This window comes from Triticum urartu, chromosome 7A, assembly GCF_056163025.1.
Source record: "Triticum urartu cultivar PI428250 chromosome 7A, HENAU_Tu73, whole genome shotgun sequence".
Lineage (NCBI taxonomy): Eukaryota > Viridiplantae > Streptophyta > Magnoliopsida > Poales > Poaceae > Triticum > Triticum urartu.
The window spans coordinates 23,239,957-23,266,837 of NC_141879.1; the positions used below are offsets into that span (position 1 = coordinate 23,239,957).

The 26,881-nt window shown below is 46.2% G+C and overlaps 2 protein-coding genes across 2 annotated transcripts in view; one reads left to right on the forward strand and one right to left on the reverse strand.

Moving 5' to 3' along the window:
• Positions 1 to 7,128: 7,128 nt before the first annotated feature.
• Positions 7,129 to 8,658, reverse strand: LOC125518143 (uncharacterized). Its single transcript, XM_087537561.1, has one exon. It carries the CDS (start codon positions 8,632 to 8,634, stop codon positions 7,450 to 7,452), a length of 1,185 nt encoding a protein of 394 aa, XP_087393687.1. The 5' UTR covers positions 8,635 to 8,658; the 3' UTR covers positions 7,129 to 7,449.
• Positions 8,659 to 18,551: 9,893 nt separating this feature from the next.
• The window catches only part of LOC125518142 (F-box protein At5g10340-like), a 30,331-nt gene continuing 22,001 nt past the window's right edge, over positions 18,552 to 26,881 (forward strand). Inside the window, exon 1 of the mRNA XM_048683076.2 lies at positions 18,552 to 19,384. Coding sequence (XP_048539033.2) covers positions 18,552 to 19,384 — 833 coding nt within the window. The remainder of the gene's footprint in view (positions 19,385 to 26,881) is intronic.

The window sequence follows — 26,881 nt, forward strand, 5'->3', positions numbered from 1 at the left end:
AAAGTTCACCACGCCTCCCAAAATGTCACCCCGCTTAGTTGAACCGAAGTTTAATGATATTTAGTTTAAGTGGAAAATTGATCAAATCAGATCATCTAACCTTTGTAAACTAGGCAACTGAATCATTTCATTGTTGCTTGTCCATGTAACAAAGAACTATAATTTGGGTAGCCAAGTTCAGATTCAGGCCATGAAAACATTCTTATAACTTCAAAACGGCAAGGGATACACCATTGTCTTTTCGTTTAATCACTAATACACACAAAAAATGTTAATTTGTAGGTTGGCGATACTGATCTGCTGGGAAAGGCCAGAGACATGCAATGCACACATTGTTTGATCAATGTTTCTGGTCCCAGCACGGGCATTAGAATTCCTCTTATTACAAGGATAAGAATCTTATATGTTTTTTTAGAAGGAAAGAATCTTAAGTGCCTTCCATTTATTTTTTGAGTATCCTCTTGTCATGAGTAAATTTCTTTGTATCCAAGCAGAGGTCACGGGGCGCCTCGGTCATCTCTTCCGGAGTGAGGACGGCGGGGGTGACACCGGGGGCCGTCCCGGCGGCGGAAGAGACCGGCGCAACCAGGAGCGGGGTGACGCCCGCGGTGGTCACCGGTGATGAGCGGGTGATTGGCAGCGGAAGTGAGGGTGTGGGCGGTGGCGCAGACATGATCGATCCCAAGCTACCTGATACGAGATTGATAGGAACCGGGTCCCTACCAGGACGAGCTCTCAGGTTGTAGGGGTGGAAGGAGGGATGGCGTGGTCGCCGACGCTGGGGCGACCACATGGCGTGAGCGAGAGAGAGGGTGCAGGGGGCGGCGGCTAGGGTTAGGTCTCCGGGCTCCCTTCGGGAAGCCGAGCAAATTATGATTGCTTCTGCTTAATCTCAAAACGGGTCCATACATGAGTTTATATAATCTCCAAATACGATAACTGGGCTAAGCCCCTAATAACGATAAGATAACTGGGCTAGGCCCCTAACTGCCTGAGGGACATCGAGCTTTCCCATGTCTTCTTCCTTCAATTCAACGTTGTTAAGATTTTGAAGATTTTCTGCGAGTTGAACTCGCATGACATGGACCCTCTGCAACGGACTCTTGGACTACATCAATCGTTTTGTCGACCAAGTACCTTCAATGATAAAGATTAATATGTTGAGTAAATATTATGATGTGCAACGCCAACCCATTGGAGGGATTTAACGCTTCCAATTATGCATTGTATATATTCAGATTATTACGCATCTGTATGTCCGCGACCACCTACTTTAGATTAATGCACATGTGATGTTTCCTGTTAATAGTCACATAATTAGTTGGTTATCCCTTGTGTATGTGCGTTGTTATTTTTGCACACCTCTTATATCAACTTTGATCTGATGCTTATCTTCTGCAATAGCCATGTCAAGTATACAATGTTTTCAGGTTACAATTTCTGTATATATACTGCAATGTTGATCCAACTTATCAGCCCTCGTTCTCCTATCGTACAAATATTTCGGTGAGAATCTGGGTCCACTTAGCATGGAGGAGCTTGAGTAAATTGAGAACCAAATAGAAATATCCCTCAGGTTGTGAAGCATATCAGGTCAAGAATAATCTCAGGTTCATCAGCTTTAGATATTTTTCTGTTATAGAGTACATGACTCCTCCCATGTAAATTGGGTACATGTCTTTCTACTTCATATTAGTGTAACCTGCCATATCTCTCCCATGTAAATAGACCCTCATGTTGCCGCAAAGAGGAGCGGCACTGCCCAACCTCCCAATTGTACGTTGTTTTGAGTTAATTGCCCTTGATCAGGCTGCAAGTGGGACATGCCATTTATTATGATTTTTTCATTATTCCTTATTTGGAACTTGAGGTCCAGGCCAGATCTGTGTGGCGGAGGGGCTACGGACGCTCGAACGGAAGATTCCTCGCCAGCATCGGAGCAATTTATTAGCCAGATCGACACTAAAGCTCCTGCATGGACGTGAAGGCATGTCTTTGGAGAGAAGTTCAATCTTTGGAACTTGGCATCTGACGATGTGTTAAAATAGGAAGATGCTAGAAAATTGTCTCTGAGCCAATTTCATATGTAGCTGTGAGCATTGCTAATTACTGTCAACATGAATGATATTTGGACTATTTATATAGCTACCATGTGCTGAACAAATTGTCTGATTAATGTAACACTCCTGAATAGATTGGTGTGTGTGTGTGTGTGTGCCATGTCATTTGGTCTTCGTTACACTAATAGAATCATTTGTCAATGCCTGATCCATTAATACTGATTTGACAGAATTGTGCTTCCAATTTTTTTCATGACTGCAACATTGTAGTTGTTTTTTCCGGTATGTATGATAAGCATAGGTGTCAATTTTGGAGCAGATGATGGATGGTTGGTTGTAGTGATTTGATATTTTAATGACTATTCATATCAATGATTATGCTTGGCCCCATGAGAAACACACGAAGCCATGAGAAACACACGAAGAAGAACGATTGTGAGGGAGGGAGGGGAAGAGAAAGATGACGAGGAGATGCATTTATCTACCACATCACAAGCATGAAATATCATCACATGTCAATTGTCTATGACTCCCATATCATATAAACAGAAATCCAATATTTTTGTTTCTTGTGATGTTGGTTCACTTTATTCCCTTCCTGTTAGAGTTGATGCTTGAGATCTAGGGCCTAAACAATTTGTGACCATAGACTGCTCAGAGTTGTCCTATTTGATCTTCAAGTGCAACCCTTCCTTTGTTCTGTTGCATCTCTGAGCCATATTAGCATACATTTCTAATCACCAATGGACTACCGGATTTACTTCATGTCAGTTGTTACCATCTCTTAGAAATTCTTTCTGCATTCGTCATATAGCAATTAAATTCACTATCAGCGAAGTTCACTGCAAGTTTGTTGCACAATTTTTATTTGATAGATACACGTGAGATTATTATTTTTATTTATGTTTGTTGAATATATGAACAATTCATTTGAGAACAGAGACAAAACATGGCAAGAAAGGGGAAGAACTAACCTACATGGAGCTTGGTCAAGGTCGCCGCTCATGTTTGATGGCATTGTTTCTGGTTCCACCGACGTTGTCGATGCCTGTTACCTATGGCCCCGTTGCTGCTTTCCTCGGTCGGGCGTGGTCCACCAGCCACTGCGTGCAGACAATAGAATTTAGGCCAGCAATTGTCGCTGATCTACACTACAGATCGACCCATAGACAGGGAAAGGAGGCGATGGCTGGTGGGGAGAGGAGCCGGGGGACGTGTTGTGGCGGGACAAGAGGCGCAGTGGCAGGGAGAGAAGGTGGAGACTACGTCATGTGAGTTGCTGAAGTTGTGCCTTATGCGGTGGGGATAAGGGATGTGTGATGTGCTTGTGTGGTGAGAGGCAAGGAGTGGCTTTTCCTTTTTATGGGAGGTTGTTCATATTTGTCTATTCTATTTTTATATTCAAGATACATACAATTATTTATCATCATTATAATTGAGATAATAAATATTTATTTATTCCAGTAATGTGTTGAGTTATTTTGTTTTTGATTTTAATATGCTCTCATGGAATGGTAAAACATTGGTTCATCCAATTTACAAGTTGAGTACTCTATGTTTGCACGTTCTTACATTTTCATGTGGAATCTTCATGCTAACTGTATGAAGTACTCATGCAGGATGGTTACAAGTCAACGAAGATTTTTTTACTATAATTGTTTAAGTACTGTGCGAAGGAAGCTGAAGACAATATTCCTGATATTGTAGGAGATGCAAGTGAAGTGGAATAATGAAAATACATTGCATCAAGTACATTTTTCGATTGTTACTGTAATTTTTTTTCTATACATGTGAAATTGGAAGTGCATTATGCTTATGTATGCAATCAGAAAAAAAAATTAAAAGGCCCGTGGCAACGCACGGGCATTGTGCTAGTATAGGTCTAATATGGTAGTATTTAGCCTCAAAATTAGCTATTTTATTCTTTCTAGCAGACAAAAAAGCCTTTTTGCCTGGCTGCGAGCCGAGCCGGGCCAGAGCTTGGGATTTCGTGGACTGGCTTTTTTAAACTCGGCCCGGTTGGGATTTTGTGGTCTAGACTCTCTCGTGTTGAGGCAAACAATGTTGGGCTGACCCATTTTAGAGCACGCAGATTGAAAAATCAGGAAGAAAAGGGGCACACCTAGAGACCCAAAGGTGAGAGCTCTTATACATCGCCCGTGTGCGTGCGATCGTTGCGGCTTCACTTAAGCGACGTGCACACGGGCAGGCCCAATCATCACACCATTAGGAAAATTCGAAAAAAGAAGAAGCACATGCGTGGGATGGAACCTGGGACCTCATGCTGGATTCCAGTGAGGCTAGCCAGGCAATCGACCTCGAACGTTATAAATGCAGTGCCAGACTTGAAGTGCAAAGTACAGTGGCAAATCCTTTTTAAGAAAACGTTCAACATTTTTATATGTACATTGATTTTTTTAAATACAACTGTTTTTTAAACTACTGATCATATTTTAAATACTGAAATGGATATTTTCTAGTATACATTGACCAATTTCTTAATATATGATGAACAAAATTTAGATACACAATGAACATTTTCTAATATACGTTGAATATTTTTATAATATACGATGAACATTTTTGTAATACACGATGAACATTTTTATAGTGCAAGCTGAACTATTTCATAATATACGATGAACATTTTCTTAAAACGATGAAGATTTTCGTAACACACAGTGAACTTTTTATATAATACACAAAATGATAAAAAGAACAGAAACGGAAAAAAAAGGAAACTTAAAAGAAAGAAAATGAAAGGAAATAAGAAACCAAAACAGTAAGAAAAAAACAACTGAAACCCGGACAGAACTGTGAAAAAACGGGAAGCAAAAAAAACATGGAAGAAAAACGAAAAGATAAACCCTGCAAGAAACAAGGAAACAACAGTGAACGAAATCTGTACGTTGGGCGGCCCAAGTGGCGAATTGCTTCAGCGAAGGACCATCCTTTTGATGCCTGCGGGCGTCAAATAGTATCTGCCCCCAAAGGTCACCTACGGCGCTCTCAGCGCCGCCACATGTTTTGCTGAGGGCGCTCTTTATGATTTTTTTTTTGTTTTTTCGGATGCATTTTTTGCTTTTTAGATGTTTTTTTCTTTTTTCGGTTTTCTACAGGGTGTTCTTAACATTTGAAAAAAAAATGTAACAAGAAATTTACGCGAAAAAAGACATAGATAGTGAGCATGATAAATTTGGTTACAACTACAACATATCAGTACCCAATGAAACAAATGTAGATAGAGAGGTAGGTCACAAAATAATAATGAAATGGAAGTTATGTGAGCCCGCCGGTTGTACTCCATCTCAGGTCAGACTACAATTACATAATATGGACTATTTGATATTGATACTAGATACTACTATGCCTCTACATGAACAGGAAAAACAACGTGTACAAATCTAACCAGACTTCAACAAAAAACAGTGGTACATTTCATTTCATTATTGGTTTTACATTTTACTTCGTTTCTTTGTTAATTTTCATAGTTTATTTTTTACACATGTAAAAAAATAGTACACGTTCAACATTTTTCATATACATCAGGCACATAGTTTATACACATGTTTAACATTTTCAAATAGATGATTAAGATTTTTCAAAACTTATATTTTTTATATCTAGTTTTCTGCATAGACATTGCACATTTTTTTCCAGATCTAAAACATCTTTTTAATATGTGTTTAACATTTTTCAGTTACATGATTAACATTTTTTGAATACATGGTCAATATTTTTAAATGCACAATGAACATTTTTTAAAGACAACAAACATTTTTCACACACAACATACATTTTTTTCCGTAATCATCACGAACATTTCTATATACATTTTTGAAGTTTTTTCAAATACATAAGTAAAATTGTGAAAATATATGCTTCGGTGTCTACTTTTATTTAATGTACTTTGTACATTTTTTATACAGCAGGAATATTGGTCTGATACACATCAGGAATATATTTTTGACACACTTTTCACATTTTTAAAATGCACGATCAACATTTTTTTCATACACATTGTTTTTTTGTACATGACAAACATTTCTATACACATTTAAAAAAAAATTAAATTCTTGATTAAAATTTTTGAAATACATGATCAACTTTTTTCATACTGAACATATATGTTTGTTATAGATTTTTTTTGTATACATCAGAAACATATTTTCTATACACATTTAACACTTTATAAATTTTTGGTTAATATTTTTTCACTTGTTTTGTGTAAAGTGGCTTTAAATATAAATTATAGTGTATTTAAAAGCATAAACAGAAGTAAAGGAAAAAGAAAGAAATAACGAAAAAAACCCTGAAAATAAAAGAAAAATGAGGCCCGGTGACTTCTTGCTCACTGGGCCGGCCCATTTAGTGACACGCCTGAGGCGAGGGCATGCTAGGTCTCGCTATAAACAAGACATTGCGCTGCCGTTAGTTGGTCGCCTCGGGTAGCAACAGTAGTGTATCTTGGCCGACCACCAACTCGATCTGAGCTCTTGCAACCAGAACGTGCCTGGGATCGTTGCACACGTGCGTGAGGGACAAACTAGGAAAACGCGAAACCACCAGGGTTAAAATGTGCGATCAGCTTCAATAGCACCTCATTCTACAGCCTCCACGCATGAGCACACTTTGTAGCAATGTGAGTGATTCTGCGTGAGCCGGGCCGGCATGCTGCGAAAGCCCAGCTGAAGATTGGGCCGGCCGGTACACGCAATACAAGGCCCAACGTGTAAGCGTATGTATCGCATCAGCAACGAGCTCCCCACTGCGTGTGCTTCATTCTCAGTCTGAATTTCTTCAGTCAAGGCAAATACCTGCCTAGCTATCAGCGCATGTACTAGTAGTCGCTCTTCATGAAAATCATTCCTATTGATGAACACACATTTGTTTTGATGGATGCTACTGACAGATTAAAATCGCGGGCAAAACGTTTAGCGGCAGAGAACTTTCCGGCGATGGCTAATGAAGGAATGGAGCGATCTCGTGTGATAGCGGCATTATCTCCCGCGATTTGTACTACTGGAAAATCGCTGGAAGATTTCTCAGCCGCGATTAGCGGGAGATCGCGGCCAAATAGCGGGCAATTTAAATCTATGATGCTACTCCACATGGGAGCATGGAGAGCACAGAGAACTCTGCACCCACTGCATATATATGTCCAAGTCTTCACAAGGCAAGCTATCTCTTATTACAAGCCAACAAAAGAAAAAGAGATTCAAGCAAAAATGTCCAAGTCTGGCTGCTGTTGCTCTGCCTAGAAGAATAAACAAAATAAATTCAATAGCTTGCCATTGCCATTGCCACTGCCTAGCATCGGCACTTGAGAAAAGAAAACGAACTTCTAAAGCATCAGGACAAATAAATATAGTGGTGTGTGACACCACAATCACCGGCCATCGGAGTAGAACATGCTCGAGTACACCCACAAGGCCATGGCTGTGGGCACAAACCTCTTACGCCAGTTGAAGTTGGGATGGCTGGTTGGAGCAAGGTCCACATGGCCGCACAGCTCATGCACGCTCCAAGGCTGAGAGTGATGGGCGTAGTACAAGTTGTTGCTCGTCCCTCCCCATCGCTCAGGGCACACACAAGCAAATGGAGGGCTCCGCTCATCTCCCCCGACGAAGATCGCCCAGTTGTCCAACGTCTTCACCTTCACCCACTTCGCGGGCTCGGTTGACATGTCGAGGCGGTGGCACACAGGATCTACGGACGATAGGTGCACAAAGTGGTCGACCATGAGGAGATCGTCGCCGCAGACCACAAGCCATGCCTGCACAAAAGATTCTGGCTCTATCTCGCTGCACCACTCAGTTGGTATCTCCCGCAGGCCTAACCGAGGGGCCAACCGCAGAGTATAGATTCTCATATCGTGGTCCATGGCGATGAACTGACTGTTGAACTGCACGATCTGAAATATCCATCCATGAGGAAGTTGGAGTTCCTGCCAAGAGTCACTTCCGAGGGGCCAATCAAACAGGGAGGATTGAGTGCTTACAAGGAGATGTGAGTTGGGAGATGTAAGTGGAGCGGTGAGAGTGCCACCATAGTAGCCATTGCTGAAAGGGAGACGTGGAGGCGAAACCATGGCCCCGGTGAACACATCGATAACAAGACAATCTCCACGGTAGCAGCAGATGAGATGGCCATGTGAAGAGCCAGCAAAGTGCATGTTCTCAAAAGTTTCTTGAGGAATCTGGCAGCGAAGGGTGCTATTGTTGCTAGCTACATCAATGACTTTACGTATGCGTAGCATGTATCGAGAATTCTCAGGAACAGAAGAACATTTTTCAGAAAAAATGGAAGGAAGTGAAGAACCTTGGTTAGGACCAGCAGGTCGGATAAGAAGAGGTGGGATTAATGTGCATAAGTTAGATGCAGTTCGGTAGGAGAAGAATGCTGCACGCCAAGAGTGGCAGGTTGCAGCAAAGGCAAGAATGTCAATGGAGGATCCCAACAGAGCAACAATGGAGTAAAGCGGGCCATCCGGAAGATCGGCCCAACCTTGTAATCCAGACACAACAGGGCTAATTGAAGTAGAAACTACTGACAATCTGCTGGGGCTCTGCATGATGGGAATTTGTCTGCATCACATAGCAAATTCAGGGCCTAATATCAGAACCGAAGAACAATTTCAAGGATATGATAAAATAAACAGACATATAGCATGCAAGAACAATGGATATTTCCTCAGGGTCCTAAAATACGCCTATGCATGAAGAAACTTGTTATACACTAGAAAATAAGAAATTTGACACGACTACACTCTTGTGGGGTGTCATGTTCAGACCGTCCATCAGTTAATAAGAGCATGCAAGAAAAATAACCTGTACTGTCTAGCAAACGTCTCACAACAGTAAACACTTTTAACGAATCCCATCATTATGTTTACAAGAACATGAGGCTAAAAGAGCCGTGAGACGGATATGTTGATGATATGTTAATAAGATCATTTCATGGAGCGCCAATTTCTGAGGAAAATCAAAGCCTAACCGGATCAGTCCATTCTAATTCAGGCCACCAAAAGATCCAGCGCGAGCCGAGTTCTAGATGATTCGTAGGCATATGCATGACCCCATACAGATGAAACAAGGGAAATGCGTACGGGAGAGAACGAGCACAACTCAGACCTTGCGGATCAGGTTGGGAGGGGGAGGCGGTGGGGGTGGGCTCTCGACGGCGTCTTCGATCTCCGGCGTTGTGGCGCTGTGGCTCGATCGCTTCCAGAAACCGCCCGGCCGCTTCGCCTGGAAGGGAAACGGGCTGTTCTCTCTCTCAGACTCTCGTTACTTATTATAAGGCTTTCCGTTGTGGGCCGACTTGGGTTTGCATGGGTCTGCTTGTTCTAAAGAAAAAGATACTACTGATTGTTTCCTGATCCTGAAAAAACAAACAAACTGCTAGTTTTTGCTTTTTCTTTGCGGGGAACTTTGAGACCTTTATTCAAAACAAAGTACTCATGGGACAATCAGCCATAAGGCTGGTGAATGTGATCAGGAAGGGGGGGTTCAGAGTCCAGCCAACTCTCTGTAACCATCAGCGAGCAGGCATGGTTCGCGCAAAAGATTGGCTGGATAGTTAGCTGTCCTGCTTACATGTTGAATAATAGATGAAGTAAATGATGAAGCGAGCTCTCGAATTTCTAATTGGATACGAGCCACAACTGTTTGTGAGCCATGGCGAGAGTTCCAGAGGTTCACCACCTCCGCGGAGTATGTTCCCAAAATCACATGTCAGTAACCCCCAATTATGCGAAGATAACTCCGACACGCAGTGATAAGGATTCCAAGATCAACGGTCCATGGCCCAGGGGTGAGGTTTGCATCATGCACCTCCCAAAGCCATTGGCGAGCGAGGGACACCTCTGACAGCAGCCAACCCAGCTTCAAAATTAAAAGCAACATCCGCGTTAATCTTAACCCAACCGCCAGCAGGTGGTCTCCAACCATAACCTGAAAGAACAGCAACTTGATCACTTGGGATATCAAGCGCCGCTAGATCCTCTCCGACTCGGCGGATAGGAAACATCGGATCAATTTGCACCTCATGATAAGTCCATTTGTTCCTCGAATTCCAGATCACCCACTACTGTCATGTTTTACATGATCTAAGCAGGCCCGTCGATGAGGGGGAGCGAACTGAGCGACCGCACAGTGCCCCCCAAATCGTGGGGCCCCATCGAAGGAAAAACCTGTAGATGGAAGCTTGGTTAATTGTCTCGGTTGCCGCTAAAAAGACACTAAAAGACCACTACATTTTTTGAGGGGTCTAACAAAAAACAACATAGGTGCCCCTGTCTACTCGATGGCTGCATGAAGCACGAAAGGCCAAAGGCCCAAAAATAAATATCAATGCCCAACGCACCGATCGGGAGCCAGGACACGACGCAGATCCATGGATTCCGCTTCGTTGCAGTTGAACAGGCAGCCGAACTGGTGTCCGGCGATCCGTGATTAGCGAAGCCCTAGGCGAATATAGCGAGGCGCCGAAACCCTAGCATTCTTCCTCGTGCCGGCGCAGTTGCCTCCGATGATCCGATCCGTTCCCATCGGTTAATCTCTTGCTGCCGTGAGACGCAAAAGTCGCAGACCGTGGTGCCTTTCGTTGCTTCGATCAGGAACATGCCCACGCCCGGACTACCTAACGTGTTTTAATCACGACTAGAACAATGCATGTGCGTTCCAATGAGATATAAATGTTCTAGTACGTTAGCTTGTGATTTCCTGTCGGTAATAATGCGATTGTGTAAATAAATGTTCTTCAAATTCTGCCTGTGAATTACCTTATATTTTGATTAGAAGTTTGGTAAGTAAATTCAAGTGGAATTGGTTCAGAAGGTAAGTAAATTAAGGTGATTGATTATCATATACATGAAAGGTTGGATGAAGGGGTGGTGTGAAGAAAAGTGAAATGGAAACGTTTCATTCTTTTTATGTAGTAGAGAAGAGCAATGTCTTTTTTCAGTTTATTTCTTATATTGGAATGATCTAGTCATCTAGCAATATTTGAAACTAATTATATATTGTTTGACCTTTTATAATTTTTTGGCTTTTTACCTAAATCTTTATCATGTCTATGGGAATTAGCAAAAAATATTTTGGTGCTGCAAAGCGTAAGAAGAAACAAAGGCTGGAAGTTGATGCTCAATCTAAAACAGATGTTCCTTTTTGGTAGAACATGAGGTTAGATTATTACTTTAGTACCCTTCACCTTTTTTAGCATTAGATTTGACACATGCCTAATATTGTACGAAATAAAACACACTTGAGATTATATAATAAAGTGAGATTATGTTTTACGGATAATATTTTTTCTATGATATGAGTTGCTCGAAATTTTGGACCCCATTTCGGTTTTCGCCAGGGGCCCCGAATTCCTGGAGAGGGCCCTGGATCTAAGAATCACCTATCACACAATATATCCCGCACCCAAGTGTCTTTATGGAGCCTGGGTAAGCGGAAATCAAAACAGGACATGGCTTCATCCCAGAAACGCCTTGCATGGAAGCGCTCAATTAATGCATGCATGAGATCCTTCTACTCCGCCTTGCAGATGTTGCACAAGCTGATTGGCATAATATGTCGACGCTTTAAAGTTGCTTCATCAGGGAAAATACCATGAACCACTCTGCACCAGAAGACCCTAACTTTAGGTACAACTTTGAGATTTTACAAGGATTTCCACATCTATTCATTTGTCTATGAGGTTCTGCTAACCGCCCCTTCCTAGAGAGTTGCACACTCCTTTTGATTCATGAAGCACGGTTCGTCGATTTTACAGAGAAGGTACCTGGGTTTTTGAAAGCCCAAGCTAAGAAATCCTCCTGGACTCCATTCCAAGTTGGGATATTCAATATAGCATCTGCATCAGGTGGGAGGAAAGTATCACTGTCTGAATCGGGATATTCCGTCACTCCCCGCCACTAGGTCAGCTCGCCAAGTCCAATTTTCCTCGTCGATGAGTTCATTCACTATCTGAATTGGTGAGTCGGCTGGCGGAAACATAGGATAAATACGAAGAGTAGCCGGAATCCATTTGTCATGCCAAATTGATATGGATTGTCCATTGCCAATCAGCATAAATAATCCAGCTCGCAGAGCCTCCCGTCCCACAACAATGACTCACCAAATTGGTGAGGCCGGCTGTGGCACTGGGGCATGCATAAATCCGTCTACGGGAGGTATCTCACCTTCATCATTCAAACAAACAATGACCCAAGGTTAGTCATGAACCTCCGACCATACTTTCCAAGAAGTGCCAAGCTAAATAACTCTAGATCTTGGAAGCCTATTCCAAGCTTGATCATTGGGCTCGCGAGTGATTTCCATGACACCCAATGCAAAGATCGTCTGTCCAGAGAACCGCCCCACCAATATTGTTCCATACTTGACGTGATGCCTTTACATCCTTTCTTTGTAAGCCTAAAGCAACTCATACTGTATGTGCGGATTGCTTGTATCGCAGTTTTCAGCAAAGTCCCTCACCCAACACAGGCAAGATTTCTCTCTGACCACCCCCTCATAATAGTTCTCAACCTCTCTTCAATTGCCACTTGTAATTTTTCCAACTATAGTAGGAAGACCAAGATATCTTTCGCTGAATGCCTCCACTGCAATATGAAGCAAATTCTTCACACTTATCCTCTGAGCTTGAGGGGTATTTGGTGTGAAATAAACTTTCCTCTGTTAACCATCTGGACCGAACGCGTAATTTTTCATAATGATCACCCTGTTACGGATGAGGTTCGGACAACCCCAAAGCACAACATTCGGTATTGAGTGATTCGATACTCGCATGGTCTAAGGAATCATACATATGTTAACTCCCATGTTATAAACTATAGACTTCAGATGATATAATCTCTAAGTATAACATACAACTTGGGTCTTCAACAGGAATGTTCTACCAACATCATGCTCTTAAATGTTACTGGCATTGACTTCATGACTATGATCAGAAAAACGGAATCATAAGATTAACACTTGAGCTAGTCCTAGAGGCAAGACTAGGAATCACATATTCAAGAACCATAGTAGTTATAGCATAGAATATAAACTTGGAAATAAATAATACAAGTATTATTGTCTCTAGGGCATTTTCCAACAGCTCATCAATATCTCCGTGCATAGTCCAGCGCATTGGGGCTCGAGCCCTACTATCACATGATGCGTTTTCTAATCCAGCTCAACCATAGCCCAAGGCTCAGGGGAGTCATAGTGAGAGCATGAAATGTATACACAGTTACTCTTTCTACCCATCTTTTAGCGTTCTTGAAAGCAAAGGTAGGGCTCCTTGTGTCAGTGCCAACAAAGAGAGCCTACTCCAATTTCTCCACCTTCACCAACATGGCTAGCTCAATTGACAAATTGACTTGGAAGGCCTCAAAGGTAACCAACTTGTAGGTTACAGAGAATTTGATCATCCACCACACACAACCAACCATGTACTACAGTGGATGCCAGGAGGTTATTTGCAGATCTGTGCCCATGAAGATGCCACATCCTGGACACCGAGTCGATGGCTCAAGCGCATACTAAAGAGCATTTCATAGTCCAGCATGAAGACCGTACCCCAGAATACCACAATCTGGTAGGTATTTCTACCACTGGAAAAGGGAGAAATTGTTGCAAACTAGCAGATATGTGATGGGCAATTTGAGAGGCGTAGTTTAATCTTAGAGTTGTTATTGAGTGGTATCTGAAGTGTTCTGACTTGAGTACTCGTGCAAACATTGACAAGGATGTGATTGTAGAAGTTGAAGAGAGCAATGATCTCGTAGAGAAGGCTGTCCAGAAGGTTTGCCCAACCTAGGGGCGTAGACATGTGGAAAGCGTCCTCAGAGGAGCTTTGACTGTCTTCCGCAACACCGACTTCCATGTGACACACCATCAATCAAAACCGAAAATTCAAAAGCAAGAACACATAAATAATGGAGAGAGTAACTAGTTGACTGCTTGAAATATGGATAGATTTTTTTGAGGGGTAGAAATATGGCTAGATGTGCAGCGGTGGAGACAGGGGGCGAGAAGGGGCCTGCCCTGTAATGGGCCCCCTCCAACTCAAACACAAGTAAGAAAAACTAGGGAATGTAGTGGACTTAATCACCCTTCTCCCATGTTTAACGTGTGATTAGAGTAGCCTCGCTGTCCTCCTGCCGCCTCCTACCCCGTGCAGTTTCTGGAGATCTAATTCAGAGTATATACACCTCCATCACAAGACCAAGCAACTGCTCAGCCACGCGGAAGTCAGGAAGACCAAGCGAGTAACTACATCAGGAAGGGTGTCGGCGCTGCCAAGAAGCGCCTCAGGCCACGACCGTCTAAGAAGGAACGGCACCAGCTGGAGGTTGGTCGTCGGTGCTCTCTTGGTCGCCAATTCCCCATCCAACTGCCCAATGTTTGCATTACTGACCACTCTCCACTAAATTCTTTAAAAACAAGTGTCTTATACTTGTCAAATTGTACATAAGCTAATTCTTTTGATTGTGTTTTGTGCGATCTAGATGCAAATTTTGAGACTTTAAGTTATGTAGAGAAAAACCCCTGCTAAGTGCCGTCAAGATTAATTCAAACTAAAATGGAAGGCCGCTTTGGCATTGCAGAATAATTTACATCGAAAGGGAACTAGCAGTTAAGTTTTCTTCTGACAATTATTGATATTTCATCCCACTAACAAGTGTAGGGAAATAGTTTAATCGAATAGAAATATAAGTATGTTTTTATAGTGCCACTTTGTCACATTATTGTAGTATTATGATAGCAACAACCTAGACACCCCCCCCCCCCAATACTCAAATCCTTGCTCCACCCCGGTAGATGTGCAATTTGTTATCCCTATAGTACTAATCATTACCTCCCATTCATTGCTATTTTAGAGTAGATATGCACTGCTGCTTGACTTTGGCATGGCATGCTCGGTTCTGTTAACCTTCGACATGTGATCATCTCTAGAATGTACTCTAGCAAAATCCCCTTGCCCATGACGTGTCATTGCCGCTGCTGGCAAGGGATTACTAGAGTCTCTACCAAAATTGCCACCAGTACATCATTTGGGATGTCACTATTGGTCTGCGCAAAGATCCCGTCAAGTACATCGACATCAAAGTTTGCCCACCGATTGCCCCCCGACTAGCCTCCCGAGTACTATTTGAACTTGTATTGCGAAAATGCCACAAAGAGAAGTGTGTAATTCCTAGCACATGCTAGAAGGGCACCACATGGAGCCTATCTATCTCGATTGTTCCATCAGCAGATTGTAATTTTGACTGCCCCTTTGATATTGCATACATCATTGTGGATCCAATGCATTTTGACTTGTTTCCTAGGTTGCGCAACGATGACCCCACCAAATCAACAACATTAGTATAATGCCTCATCATTGGTTTCCCCACCTTGAGCATAGATGATGTTGTTATCTACATGCATGATGTCCAAGACCTGCCCCAAGGCTGGATGGAAGTGGTGATTGTTCTTAACATGAGGGGGAAGAAGTTGCAAGGAGTTGCTAAGCTTGTTCCCAAAAATAATTCACTTTCATGTGAAACTGTATCAGTGAAGTCTCAAAATTTCTTATTAAAGATGAAGACACATGCGAATCTTGATAAACAAACACAAAGGTAGAAATGTAGGAATTTACTCACTACTGGTAAAAGGCTTATAGGTGGCCTCTGATGAGTGGCGGGCGCTGCCTAGCATCGGATAATTAGCCGCCAATACTACACTCTTTTGAATTTCATTGCAGGCAAAAAATAGCAATGGCGGGCACGACCTAATAGCCCACCATTGATGCCTAGACAATCAGTAGCGGGTGATGAGCGTCTCCCACCATAGCTATATTTCGGCGACCCACGCCCAAAATTTTCAACTTCTCCATTAGTTTGCAGTGGCGTGTGTAGTTTACTGCCCGCCATAGCTATATTTCAGCCCCCTGCCACCTGCCACTCAAATATAGCTGTGGCGGGTGGATACTATCGCCCGTCACTGTTATTTTTGACCTTATCCACTTACCTGATGCCCACGCGGTCTCTCACACCTTATCCAGATGCGACATATGTCTAGAGCACGAGAACAACCACTGAGAGCACTAGAGCAGCTGCCGAGAGTCCACGAGTAGCCGTCAAAGCTGCGAGAACCGCCCAAGCCGAGATCTCAAAGATATTGTAAGGCGAGGAGAGCTCATGAAGGAGCTGAACTTTTACTTCTAAACGACTAGTGCACCACCTTTATGTGATCTATATGATCGACACATGTGAACTTAATTTCTATGTTGCTATGATGGAGCTGAACTTTTGCTACTGAACTACTAGTGAACTGCCTTTATTTTATTTGTATCATCAATGCTTCTGAATTGCCTTTATTTTATTTTAGTTTATTTATTTATTTTCATAGATGAAGTAAAAGTGATATGTGGTGTACTATGGGAAGAATCGAGGAGTCTATGATTCACGCGAGATGCAATGAACAAGTGCACGATTAGGAGAACAACTGCAATAAATGATATAAGACTAAAAAAGAAGCGGAGGATCACGCCAACTTTGTTTCCATAGAGAAAATCAACTACGAAGTATGCAAGACTATGTTGACAAGTGGATGAGTGAAGAATTTGATTATCTTTATCCAATTCATTCTCATTATGATGTTGTTGTTATCACGGGGTTGTATATGTATGTAACATGCAACATGTTGGAGGCTTCGCTTAGAAAGCTATGTGTACTAATGATGTTACATAAGTTGTACTCTAACGAGTCCATCTATTTTACTATATTTGGATTATTGTTATGGTAAAATATGTTGCGGCTAATCTGAGATACATCTATTGTGATGTGTATGATCGCATACAATAGTTGTTGTTTAATGTCTGGTTTTATGCTGGTGGCTGGACATGTAGTTGTGGCGAGTGCCTTTGGTTGCCCGCCACAACTAACAATATATACCAGTGGCGGGTGCCAAGATACACCCGCCACTACAGAGGCTCTACCAGTGGCGGGAGCGCACCCGCCACTGATGCCATGTTAGCAGTGGAGTGTGCACCTCCTCCACTGCTAGGCATTCCTGCAATTGTGGCTCCATAGAAAGTGGCGTCTTGGCAGTTAGTCCAGATGAGAGGGAACAATATTGAATGGATGTGTATATATCTACTGACAGACTTTCCTGTGTTTTATCGTTGTTGCACAATCTTGGGTGTAAAAATAATACACTTAAGGGTTCCACCCCCTAAACAGTCATCACCACATTGGTTACTCCCATGTCGCATCACCGTCGGCCATTGTCGCTGCATCGTCTCTCATCATGGTGGTCCCAACCATCGCAACAGCGTCATCGCTGCAGTGCCATCTTCGCCCAACACAGTGTCATCGTCGTTTTAGTTGTCTCCGAACCATTGAAGCCATCATAACTTCCGCAACGTTGCTTTGGTTGCTACACAACATCATACACATTGCAGTCATCAACACGCCAATATAGCCCTGTTGAAAAAATAAGAGCCGTTGTTGCGAAAAAGCAGGCCATCAACATGCAGCATTGCCGCCGCCATTGCAGCCCCCGCTCCCACCACGGTGGCGCCGCCTACCACACCGGCTCACAACTTATCCGACGACATGACTCCCTACTTGCTGTCGCGGGTGTCTACATCACTACAGGATGGGGGCATGTGGGAGCCTTGCAGCCGTGGTGGTCGATGTCGCCCCTCCCTCAGCTTGCAGCAAATGGCGTTGTTACGTTGGTCGGCGACGTCTGCCACCGTTTGCAACACCATCATCGCAGCCATGGGCAGGATGCAACAATGGTGAGGCCATGCCACACTGTGTTTTGTTCGATCGGATCTGTTGTGGTAGGGATGCAGTTGGCGGTGGTCGGTGTCGACCCCTCTCGTTTCACAGCAGCAGTCGGTGATGATGGCCCCGATGTAAATATGGGAACACAGAAGAGATAGAAAGTGTGTGGAAGAGAGCACATATTGTGCGAGGGATGTGGCCGACATGGGCGCTATGACCCGTCGGACGAGTTTAAGCCTTTTTCTTACTCTAATTGATGAACGCTATTCATACTTGTTTTAAAAACAGTGATGCTTTTTTTTTTGTTTTCATCTATTTTGGATTGCTTACGACGTTTGTCTATTTTTTTTAGTAGTTTAGATTGCTTACCACATATGTCGTGTGGTCCCACGTTTGCCATGTTGTGGTAAACAAAATTAGTTTTTCCAATCATTAGTAGGCCCAATAACCTGGACATGCCAAATTTCAGGAGGCAAGTTTGAGTTAGTTTCGGTTTAAAAAAAAAGTTTGAGTTAGTTTCGAGGTTGCAGTTTTGAGTTGGTTCACGTGTGCGACTCGGTTTAGACACGGTTGAGTCTCTGCTCGTATATAGGAGTACTTGCGGTTATAGCGCTCATAATGTAGCACTTGGCAGAGGTACGACGGCCTGCTGTTTCAGTTAGCACAAAGAAGAAGAGAAGTAATCATCCGAGGATTGTCAACCAGCTACAGCCAAGATGACGAGCCTGCTGCCTCACGACCTGATCGTGTCGGAGATCCTGGTCCGGCTGCCCGCAAAGTCCCTGTTGCGTCTAAGCTGCGTCTGCAAGGCCTGGCGCACCACCATCTCCGACGATCCATCCTTCTCTCAGGCGCATCTCCACCGGCTCCACCAACAAAACAAGAAGCCGTGCAGCCTACTCATTACACCACGTATCACCGTCGAAGCCGCAGAACCTTGGAGTTGGACGATCAGCCACGAGGTCTCTGCCCCGGGATTGTACCTGTGGGAGGAGAGCAAGCCGGACGTGGCAGCCCTCTTGCACGACACCTCATCGTTCCCCGCGGAGGACAAGTGGGCAAGGCACCGGTTCGCGCACTGCGACGGGCTTGTGATGCTGCCAGCAGAGGATACCGTGCGCGTGCTAAACCCGGCCACGCGCCAGGCCGTCGTGCTGCCTTGGAGCCCCAACATCGTCACATCGGGTCGGCGCTGGGGAACCGAAGGCCACCAGGCGTTTGGCTTCGGACGGGATCATGGCACCAACGCCTACAAGGTCGCTCGCTTCTTCTACCGCGAGTGTCTCGCCGAGGATGCTCTTGGGATGGAGGTGTTCACCATTGGAAAGGACGACTGTTGGCGTGAGACGGTTACACGACCGCCGTTCTGTTTCGTAGCAATGCAAACGGCAACCTTCTTCAAGGGCTCCTTGATCTGGACAGTTGACCATGAGTCGCTCATGTATGAAGACTTGAGTCCGGATGAGATTGCAGACATGCCGTGCTTTGTCCGCTTTAGCCTCGAAGACGAGTCATTCAATATTATTACTGGGCCTCCATGGTACCGAGGGCCCAATAAATTTAAGCCCGGTGTCGTGGTTTTAACTCTGACAGTGATGTAGGAGGGTGTGTATGGAGAGGCTAGATCTTAGCTATGGAGGAGTTGTAAGCACACGAGGATTACGAGTTCAGGCCCTTCTCGGAGAAAGAAACAGCCCTACGTCTCGGTGCCCGGAGGCGGTCGATATTATGCGTGTGTGAATAACAGGGGTGCGAACCCTTCATACTGAGGAGGGGGGTGGCTTATATAGAGTTCGCCGGCCCTCTCTTGCCCTCAGTAATGCAGGGTTTAAGGTACATTTAAGGTTGGGCGTTACTGGTAACGCCCCTAATAAAGTGCTATAATGACCATAAAGACTACTTAATAGCCGACCGTTTGCCTGCGGAGTGACTTCAGATCTCCTGGCGGTCGAGTGGCTAGCTTCATGGTCGAGTGTCTTGAATCCGTCAAGTGGGATACCTTCAAGTCGATTGAAAGGTGACTTCTTCTAGGGATGTCCTCGGGTAGGGCTCTTTGGACAGGTCCGTGCCCCTACCCTAGGTACATAGCTTCATCATTAGCCTCCGAATGGATCGAGGTTAGAATGGGGAAAGAGTTGGGGATCTTTCCGACTGGTTCTTTGGGCTAAATGAGTGCCTCGTATTGGACAATCGTCACGGATGACGCCATCAACCTCTTTCAGTCGCCTTGATCCATTCCAGGCCTTTCGCCGAGTGAATTTCTTTACTTGTGACATACCGAGTGTCGGCGCGAGCGGGGTCTTCTGTTTTGACAAGTTGTTCTGCAGCACGCGGATGTCGCGGGATTCGGATTTCGGGAAGCGCGCGGGACGGGAGCGGCCACAGTAATCGGAAGTGATAAAGCGGAAGCTCCTCGATTCCCGTGCCACCTTTTTCGCCACGTACTGCGCGCGCGTCTGCTGCGGGATTTGACTGGATAGCCTGGGCTTACCAGTCAGCCACTCGGGAGCGGCCTCTTATAAGTCGCCGGCTCGGGGTTTCCAAACAGTGCTCTCTTCTTCCTCTCTCCCTTCGCAAGTTCCTCCGCCACCTCCGCTCTCACCCTAGCGCCGCAGGCCCGTGCGAGATTTGCCGGCGACGATGGCGAAGGACAAGACATCCGCTCTGGAGCGCGCGAAGAAGGCGGCGGCGCAGGGGAAAGGGAAGAGGTCTGCTCGGGGCGGATCTTCCTCAAGGTCTGCTCTGCCCCGAGGCTGGATCCAGGGCGACTGGGTGCCGTCGGTGATCCGGCAAGAAGATCTCGACGACATGGTCGAGGGGGGAGTCATTCCCTACGAAGCTGCGCGTCTTCCGGGGAGAGAGATCGAACCCCAGCCTCGCGCCGGTGAGTGCGTGCTCCTAGCCACCCATATCGACCGCGGGTTTTCTCTGCCGCCCCATCCTTTTTTCCGGAGCTTTCTGAACTTCTTCGGAGCGCAGCTCCACCACTTCACTCCCAACTCCATCGTATATCTTGCTGCTTTCATTTCCATGTGTGAGGGTTTCTTGGGTTGCCGCCCCCATTGGGGACTCTTCAAGCACATTTTTACCTGCCGTTCTCAATCGGTCAAGAAGGCCAAGTCGAGTGACGAAAGGACGCAGGTGATCCAGCTATGCGGGGGCCTGGCGATCCAGACGAGAGGAAAGAGTTGTTTTCCATCTATCACTTTCCCGGAGTCGGTCCGCGGTTGGCAGGCGACCTGGTTTTACTGTCAAGACCAGGCGACCCCAGGACAGTCGAATGGTCTTCCCCCTTTCTCTCTCGACCGAGCTGAAAAACCTGCTTCTCTGAAAGTGACGCCGGAAGAAAAGGCCCAAGTCAAAGTGCTGGCTGGTCGAGTGGTTGAGCTTGTCTGCGAGGGCGTGACTGGTATGGACCTGCTGGAGGTCTTCCTTCGGAGGCGCATTCAGCCGCTCCAGGCTCGTGACCACCCGATGTGGCTGTACTCGGGTCTCGACGACACCACTCGGATCCACCCGGAGGTCACCGATGAAATGCTGGAGGGGTGGTTGTCGAGCATCACAGGGAACAAGGACAACCCCCGAGGAGCCAGGAGGGTAATTCCACTCGACAACTCGTATGACCTGGACCATGTATGTCTTTATGCTCCCGACTGAGATCTTGTTTTCTTCATTGGTCTTCTTTGAGTTGGTCGATTGACTTTTGTCTTGTCTGTTGTTTTTCAGGCGACTACTGAGATGTACTCGACGCCCAACGGGGCACAGGAGCCAACTGAGGAAGGGGAGGCGAGCGGAGGTGAGAGCGGAGACGATCAAGGCGAGTGGGAGTCCGACGGCGAAGGAGAGGGAGGCGATGACGTCGACTCTAGCGAAGAGGAGGAGGAGGAGGTTGAACTCCCCCCCCGGAGAGGTGATCCAAGCTCACACACGATCCAGCGCGGGAACGTGGTAAGGCGACTGCTCCTGTTGAGCAGTCGTCGAAACGCCCTCGGACCTCTTCTCCTACGCCGACTGGAAAGGCTCCCAAGTACCCACATGCGACGCCGTCCAAGCCGCCCAAGGCTCTGCCCAAGATGAAGATGGCTGTCCCTACCATTTCCGGGTAATAATAAAACTTGCTTTCCTTCGTCGACCGTGGACAAATCCTTGGTCGATTCATTGAGCCAACTGACTGACTTTCGAGATTTGCAGCGCTGCTACTTCTGAGATCTCTGCCAAGGACGACGACAAAGAGATGGAGGATGCTGTTACCTCCAACCCTGGTACGATCACTGACGTTCTGCTTTGAGTCGACTGAACATTTATTGCAACTCTGGTCGATTGAATGTTTTCCTTGTAGCCCCTCCTCATGTTACCGACCTCCCGGATGACGACGACAACGAACCGCTGAGGGTGAGGAGGAACAAGAGGGCGTCGGCTGACAAGACCCCCCAATCTGCTCTGGCGTCTGAGGCCGTAGCTCGGGATGGTGGTGACACCACTCGGGCTTCTGTGACTTTCGCCATTCCTCTGACGAGTGTGCGGCCTTCGACGTCGACTGCGGATCCGCCTTCGCTTTTTGCCGCGTACCCCGTCCCTGAGGACCAAGCGGCTGCCGCAAAAGAGGCTATACGCCAGGCGGGGGTCATGATGGAGCAAGTGAAGGTGGCTCGGGAGGCCAGCCAAGCAGCTTATGACGCGAGCTCGGCTCTTCAGAGCAACGTCCAGGTCAGTCGACTCAACACTTGGTCTGTTATGATATGCTGTTTGAAGAATCTCTTTTCCGAAGATCTTTGTATCTGTACACCCACTGGGTGTGTCTGCCAATTCTTGGACGGGTGGGGGCACGCTAAGTGCACCCACTGGGTGTAGTCCCCGAGACTACGGTGGACTGCTGGCAGTCGACTGTAGTCTTTACATTGTGTTGTTGTAGCTGTATTTCTTCACTCGGTCTGGTCAGGCCATGTCAAATGGAACTGTATCCGGTCGACTGCGGGCAGTCGACTTTTTTTTTCACAGTGGGGGCACGCTGAGTGCACCCACTGGGTGTAGTCCCCGAGACTGCTGTCGAATGTTTTTGATTCGGCTGTGGTCTTAGAAACGTCATCATTGTCTCTTAGTTACTCGGAAGCAACTTATCGTGGACGTCTGTCGACTGATTTTTCTTTTTACAGAAATCCTGCGAACTTGTAGCTCGCTATACTGAGTTGGAGAATCAGCAAATCCAGCTCAACCTTAACTTGAAGCTTGCTCAGGAGAATTTGAAGAAGGCGCAAGAAGAAGCAAAAGGTATGGCTGGTGAGGTTCTCCATTCTTGACGAGTGGCTTTTCTTCCTTGTCCATTCTTGATGTTGATTTCACTCGACGTACCGCAGATAAACTGGAAGAAGCTCTGAAGAAGAAGGATCAAGATCTTGCAGAGGCACAGAAGGAGGTCTTGGACAAAACGAGGCTTGCTGAAGAGAAAATGGCTTCGGTCGGAGCTCTTGAGCAGGAGAACTCCAGACTGAAAGCTGCTCTCGAGGTAGCCAATCAAGAGGTCAGCCGACTGAAGAACGACAACGTGGCTCTGCACGACAAGGCGGGTGAGCTGGCGGGAAAGAGGAACGATCTGGAGGCTTATCTCGGTGGACTCGCCAAGAAGCTGTTCGTCGCTCGAAGGTAATTACTCTACCCCGACTGTCTTGCAGTTACCAAGTCTGTGTAGGGCCACTGTCTTATTCTTGAATCGTGTTTGCAGAATTCTTTCAGAACTTTGAAGAGGAGACCAGTCGAGTGGAGCCAGGCTTGGACCCTGCTAACTCTGTTGTGAAGGACGAGGCTGCAATGAACGTGCTCCGTCTGGAGTCTCGTATTGCCAGCGTGGTTGACTATCTTGCTCGACTGAAGGTTGCGATGTCGCGGATCGACACATCACTCTGGCCTGGGACGACGCTTCAGAACGACCTCGAGTCCCTGATGGCTCGACTTAATGAAGTCCCAGGTCGAGTGGCGGAATGGAAGAAATCTTCCGCTAGATGTGGTGCTGATGTCGCTCTGTCTCTGGTCCGCGTCCATTGCAAGGAGGCGCGAGAAGAAAAGCTGGCCGCCATCCAAGTTGCCAATACCAGGAAGCACAACTTTCAAGACTTCATGGAGACTTTCATCGCTGCTGCCACTCGTATTGCAGACGGGATCGACTTGGATGAGTTCGTCGCCCCTTCCAGTCCTCCTCCCGAGGAATGAAAAACTTTTATGCTTCACTTTAAATTTGCCTCGGAATGCCGAGTGGATTTGTAACCATTAAACTCTGCCTTAAATTTGCCTCGGAATGCCGAGTGGATTTGTAACCGTTAAACTCTGCCGAGCCGAGGGCTCGAGTACTTTGATCTGAGGTCTGGGACCTTTTAGGCTTTATCCGAACTTGATTTCTCGTTGAATATCTTCATGGTTTGATCTGTCGAGTGGAACTTGATCTTCACTCGGAATAACCTTGTATTTGTGGAGTAACCTCTTGCGGATTGGGTTGTGTCCTGTACTTAGGCGAGCACTGGGCTGCAGCTAAGCCTCCGAGTGGGAGGTTTGCTCTCCACTCGGTAGGATTTTTAAACACTTAGGCGAGCGCTGGGCTGCAGCTAAGCCTCCGAGTGGGAGGTTTGCTCTCCACTCGGTAGGATTTTTAAACACTTAGCCGAGCGCTGGGCTGCAGCTAAGCCCCCGAGTGGGAGGTTCGCTCTCCACTCAGTAGGATTTTTAAACACTTAGGCGAGCACTGGGCTGCAGCTAAGCCCTCGAGTGGGAGGTTTGCTCTCCACTCGGTAGGATTTTTAAACACTTAGGCGAGCACTGGGCTGCAGCTAAGCCCCCGAGTGGGAGGTTTTCTCTCCACTCGGTAGGATTTTTAAACACTTAGGCGAGCACTGGGCTACAGCCCAGCCTCCGAGTGGGAGTCTGGCTCTCCACTCGGTAGGATTTTTCAAACTTAGGCGAGTGCCTGACTGCAGCTAAGTCTCTTAGCGGGAGAACTTAGGCGAGTACTGGACTGCAGCTAAGCCCCCGAGTGGGAGTCTGGCTCTCCACTCGGTAGGATTTTTTCGAACTTAGGCGAGTGTCTGACTGCAGCTAAGTCTCTTAGCGGGAGAACTTAGGCGAGTACTGGACTGCAGCTAAGCCCCCGAGTGGGAGTCTGGCTTTCCACTCGGTAGGATTTTTCCAAACTTAGGCGAGTGTCTGACTGCAGCTAAGTCTCTTAGAGGGAGAACTTAGGCGAGTACTGGACTGCAGCTAAGCCCCCGAGTGGGAGTCTGGCTTTCCACTCGGTAGGATTTTTTCAAACTTAGGCGAGTGTCTGACTGCAGCTAAGTCTCTTAGTGGGAGAACTTAGGCGAGTACTGGACTGCAGCTAAACCCCCGAGTGGGAGTCTGGCTCTCCACTCGGTAGGATTTATCATACTTAGGCGAAACGGATTCGCAGCTAAGTCACCCACTGGGGGATTTCGTATGCAAACAAAAAGTGACAGCAATTATTGGAACACTCTTGTCTTTGATAAAAATGAACTGCAGAAATTTTTTCTTATTACATCTCGTCCAAGGGAGAACTCAAGTGTAAAAGGGGCGGAGCAGTTCCGCATTCCAAGATCGCGGCTCGTCGATCTGGCGATCAACATTGTAGAGGTGATATGCTCCATTGTGGAGGACTCTAGTGACGATGAAGGGGCCTTCCCAAGTAGGAGCAAGCTTGTGTGGTTTCTGTTGATCCACTCGAAGGACCAAATCTCCTTCTTGGAAGGCTCGACTCTTCACATTTCTGGCGTGGAATGGACGCAAGTCTTGCTGATAAATGGTCGATCTGATCATGGCCATCTCCCTCTCTTCTTTTAGGAGGTCGACTGCGTCTTGTCGGGCTTGTTCTGCTTCATCTTCGGTATAAAGTTTGACTCGGGGTGCGTTGTGAAGAAGATCACTCGGCAGAACTACTTCGGCTCCATAAACCAGAAAGAACGGAGTTCTTCCAGTCGACCGGTTCGGGTGGTCCTCAATCCCCACAGTACTGACGGAAGCTCGTCGACCCAAGCACCTGCAGCGTGCTTGAGATCACGCATCAGTCGAGGCTTTAGTCCTTTGAGAATCAGACCATTTGCCCTTTCAGCTTGTCCATTCTACTGGGGATGGGCGACCGATGCGTAGTCGACTCGTGTGCCTTGAGAGGCGCAAAAAGCTCTGAACTTGTCCGAATCAAAGTTTGACCCATTGTCAGTGATGATGCTATGTGGGACTCCATATCTGAATGTTAGCCCTCTAACGAAACTGATAGCAGTGCAAGCATCAAGATTTTTGATGGGCTTAGCTTCAATCCATTTGGTAAATTTGTCGACTGCCACAAGCACATGAGTGAAACCGCTCCTGCCTGTTCTCAGTGGACCAACCATGTCTAGTCCCCAGACAGCAAAGGGCCAGACGAGTGGAATGGTCTTCAGGGCTGATGCAGGCTTGTGTGACATGTTGGAGTAGAACTGGCAGCCTCCACACTTGTTGACTATCTCTTTTGCCATCTCATTCGCTCTTGGCCAGTAAAATCCCGCTCGGTATGCTTTAGCCACAATGGTCCGAGAGGACGCATGGTGACCGCAGGTCCCCGAGTGGATATCATCAAGGATTATCTGACCTTCTTCTGGTGTTATGCACTTCTGGCCGATTCCAGTCGCATTTTCTCTATACAACTGTCCCTTTATGACTGTGAAGGCCTTGGATCGGCGGACGATCTGTCGAGCCTCTTCCTCGTCCTCCGGGAGTTCTTTCCTTAGGATATACGCGATGTATGGTATCGTCCGGTTGGGAGTGATTGCCAAGACTTCCATGATTAGGTCGACCACAGCAGGAACTTCGACTTCAGTCGGATCTGTGGCACTTTTCGGCTGCGGGGCTTCTTCTGTAAAAGGATCTTCTTGGACTGACGGCGAGTGAATGTGTTCCAGGAACACGTTGCTGGGAATGGCTTCTCTCTTGGAGCCTATCTTTGCCAAATCGTCAGCTGCCTGATTTTTTAGTCGGGGGATGTGATGAAGCTCTATCCCCTTGAATTTCCTTT

Coding starts and splice junctions, on each gene's coding strand:
- LOC125518143 (XM_087537561.1), bottom strand. CDS start 8,634: ATGCAGAGCCCCAGCAGATTGTCAGTAGTTTCTACTTCAATTAGCCCT.